Genomic DNA, 3,843 nt, shown 5'->3' with positions numbered 1-3,843 from the left:
CCCACAGCCCCACTGGGGACAGCCCCACCAGGGACAGCCCCTCTGGGGACAGCCCCACCGGGGACAGACCCACAGCCCCACTGGGAACAGCCCCTCTGGGGACAGCCCCTCTGGGGACAGCGCCACCGGGGACAGACCCACAGCCCCACTGGGGACAGCCCCACCAGGGACAGCCCCTCTGGGGACAGCCCCACCGGGGACAGACCCACAGCCCCACTGGGAACAGCCCCTCTGGGGACAGCCCCTCTGGGGACAGCGCCACCGGGGACAGACCCACAGCCCCACTGGGGACAGCCCCACCAGGGACAGCCCCTCTGGGGACAGCCCCACCGGGGACAGACCCACAGCCCCACTGGGGACAGCCCCACCAGGGACAGCCCCTCTGGGGACAGCCCCACCGGGGACAGACCCACAGCCCCACTGGGAACAGCCCCTCTGGGGACAACCCCACCAGGGACAACCCCACCAGGGACAGCCCCACTGGGGACAGCCCCTCTGGGGACAGCCCTGGTAAGGACAGCCCGTGGGGACAGCCCCTCTGGGGACAGCCCTGGTAAGGACAGGCACACTGGGGACAGTCTCACTAGGGACAGCCGGACAGCCCTGGTAAGGACAGCCCCACTAGGGACAGCCCCACAGCCCCACTGGGGACAGCCCCACTAGGGACAGCCCCACTAGTCCTTTCTTTCTTTCCCTCCCAATCATCCCCCCTCTGGTGAGCCACACAGCCACAGGCACTGCAGGGAGGGGCTCCTCTCCCAGAGCCACCTCCTGCTGCTGCACAGCTGGCCCCAGGTGTGGCTGAGCAGGGTGTGTGCCCCAGGGGTGGCTGAGCAGGGTTTGTGCCCCAGGGGTGGCTGAGCAGGGTGTGTGCCCCGGGTGTGGCTGAGCAGGGTGTGTGCCCCAGGTGTGGCTGATCAGGGTTTGTGCCCCAGGTGTGGCTGATCAGGGTTTGTGGCTGCAGGTGTGGCAGCTCTCCGAGAGGATCAGTGTCAACGTGTGCTCGCTGCTGGACTGGAAGCGCTGCGTGGCCGTGCACCTCTGGTACCTGCTGCCCCCCACAGCCTCCATCTCCAGGGCTCTGGCCATGTACGAGTCAGCCTTTCAGGTGGGTCACTCCTTCCTGCCCTGAAGGAGCCCTTCAGGGTGCTCCTGCCTGTCTGGTGCTGCACAGAGGCTCCTGTGAGCAGCCAGGAGTTGCTGAATGTGGGACTGAGTGTAGGATATGGGGGGAATGGCTTCCCAGTGCCAGGGGGCAGGGTTAGGTGGGATACTGAGGAGGGATTCCTTCCTGAGAGGGTGGGCAGGCCCTGGGTGCCCCTGGATCTGCTGGGGCTGCCCCTGGATCTCTAAAAGCATCCCAGGCCAGGGTGGACAGGGTTGGAAGCAGCCTGGGACAGTGGAAGATGTCCCAGGGATAGGGGGTGGAATTGGATGATCTTTAAGGTCCTTTCCAACCCAAACCATTCTGTGATTCTATAGAATCATAAGTTCTGTGGAGAAAACCCCCTTATGGAGTGTTTCCAGGTTTTGTCCAGCTGTTTGACAGCTGGACAAAATTAGGAAGAGGGACAGGGGCAAACAGCAGAAAAGCCCTTTTGAGGCAGGCAGCCTGTTCTCCCACTGGGGTCATTAATCCTCAGCTGCCTTGTCCAGCAGCCCATGGTGCCCCACACCCCCTGTGTGCCCCCCAGCCCCTGTCCCACACCCCTGTGGCTCCATGCATTATGCAGAGCCCTGTGTCTTTGCTGCAGAGCTCTCAGCTCTGTGTGCAGCAGGACAAAGGGTTCTGCTGAAAAACATCTTTAATCATTTAACTAAAGCCAGCTCAGCCCTCCATCCTCAAGGCAGCCTAAGCACAGCAGCAAGTCTGGAAACTTGTCACTGATGTTTGCTTCAATATTCAGTGTTGAGCACTTCTGAATACCCAGCTGTAGTGTTCTGACTGACTCAGTGTGTCCTGTGCTGCTTGTGGCTGCCCAGACCGTGCTTAGCTACAGAGAGAAGGCTCCCTGGGATGTACCCACCTCATTCCATCAAGGCCCACGTGGCTTTCCAGCTACAAAAGCCTTTGGGAATACAGGCTGTGTGTGAGAGCTGGCTGTACCCCCAGGCAGTGGTTTGTCAGAGCTCAGTGTGAGACATGAACCTGCCTGAGCATTTTGGGTTCAGGTTTTTCATGTTGGTCCATAGTTCTGGGGAGGTTCCACCTGCAGGTGCAGAAAGAGTCTCCTGAGCCTGCTGAGCTGTGGAATTCAGCTTTGTTTAGAATATGATCTTCAAACTTACTGTTGAAACAATCTCCCTAGAACACGTCAGAGTGTGAAAAATACGCCTGCTGTCCTCTGCCTCCTTACCTGGAGGATTCTGGGTATGTCATTGAGGAAGACGACAATGGAGGAAGGCCCCTGAGAGATGTCTGCTTCCATTTATTGAAGCTCTACAGTGACAGGTAAGTGGGCAAAGAGTTCAATAAGTATTTAGAAAAGTCATGATCAGTCAGTGACTGCCTGAGTTCACCAAGCAGGGGTATGAAATCAGCCTGAACCTCTTGGAGCAGTCCAAAATCAGCCCCACACATACCCCTGACAGAAGGTGCTGTCACCTGGGGATGGTAGAGTTGGGAACCTTAAGCTTTGGGGCACATTTGTGGGGGTTTAGGTGCTTTCTGTGCCTGAAGAGTGCAGGAAGGCTTCTCTGTAGCTGCCTGTTTTGAAGGCAGTGAGAAGTCTGCAGGGGAGCACATACAGAGGAAAAGGGGTGACAGTCTGGGTGCAGACTCATAAGAGTTTCAGCAGTAAATACTGTTAATTTTCTTAAAAAAGAAAACCAAACCCCCACCCCAGTGTAAATCACACACGTGGAGGTGGGTGAAGGGAGGGGACTGGATGTGATTTTGTGGGCACAACCAGCTCTCCAATTTACCAGTTCTCCTCTGCAGGTCCTACGAGCTTGACCAGCTGCTGGATCCCAGGAGCATCACCTCTGACCCGCTGGATTTCCGCCTCAGCTGGCACCTGTGGGAGGTGCTCAGGGCCCTCAACTACTGCCACCTGTCCCAGCAGAGCTGGGGGGTGCTCAACACCAGCTACGCTGCCCAGCTGGAGAGCGAGGGGCTGTGGGAGTGGGCTGTGTTCGTGATGCTGCACGAGCCTGACGCGCAGTGAGTGACCCTGGGTGACTGTGCTGGGCTTGGTCACATCCTCAGTGACCCCGTGCGACTGTGCTGGGCTGGACAGGCTGTGAGTGTGACCCTGTGTGACTGTCCTGGGCTGGACACGGTGTGAGTGTGACCCTGTGCGACTGTGCTGGGCTGGACAGGCTGTGAGTGTGACCCTGTGCGACTGTGCTGGGCTGGACAGGCTGTGAGTGTGACCTTGTGCGACTGTCCTGGGCTGGACAGGCTGTGAGTGTGACCCTGTGCGACTGTCCTGGGCTGGACAGGCTGTGAGTGTGACCCTGTGTGACTGTGCTGGGCTGGACAGGCTGTGAGTGTGACCCTGTGCGACTGTTCCAGTCCTTGCAATAACTTGGGGTCAGTCCTAAAGACCTGTGGTTGCAGTGGTTTCTCCCATGTGGAGCTGTGCACCCGGAGGGCTTTGTGCTGCTGGGGAATATCCCAGAATCCCAGAGTGGTGTGGGGTGGGAGGGTCCCAAAGCCCATGTTCTCCTGCCGTGTCCTGCTCCTGTGTGGGCGGGTGGCAGGAGCAGGGCAGTGACAGCTGCCCCATGTGCCCGCTGTGGGGTGGGAGGGTCCCAAAGCCATGTTCTCCTGCCGTGTCCTGCTCCTGTGCGGGCAGGGGCAGGAGCAGGGCAGTGATGGCTGCCCCGCGTCCCCCGGTT

At 59.3% G+C, this 3,843-nt stretch overlaps 1 protein-coding gene across 1 annotated transcript in view; it reads left to right on the top strand.

The window, feature by feature from the left end:
* The window catches only part of LOC115948635 (nuclear pore complex protein Nup98-Nup96-like), a 7,513-nt gene that overhangs the window by 1,870 nt on the left and 1,800 nt on the right, over positions 1-3,843 (top strand). The window contains exons 4-6 of the mRNA XM_031062619.1: positions 908-1,108; positions 2,310-2,452; positions 2,942-3,163. Coding sequence (XP_030918479.1) covers positions 908-1,108; positions 2,310-2,452; positions 2,942-3,163 — 566 coding nt within the window. The remainder of the gene's footprint in view (positions 1-907; positions 1,109-2,309; positions 2,453-2,941; positions 3,164-3,843) is intronic.

This window comes from Geospiza fortis, unplaced genomic scaffold (genome assembly GCF_000277835.1).
Source record: "Geospiza fortis unplaced genomic scaffold, GeoFor_1.0 scaffold96, whole genome shotgun sequence".
Lineage (NCBI taxonomy): Eukaryota > Metazoa > Chordata > Aves > Passeriformes > Thraupidae > Geospiza > Geospiza fortis.
The sequence above is the reverse complement of the archived record's forward strand: the minus strand, read 5'-3'. Positions and strand labels throughout refer to the sequence as shown.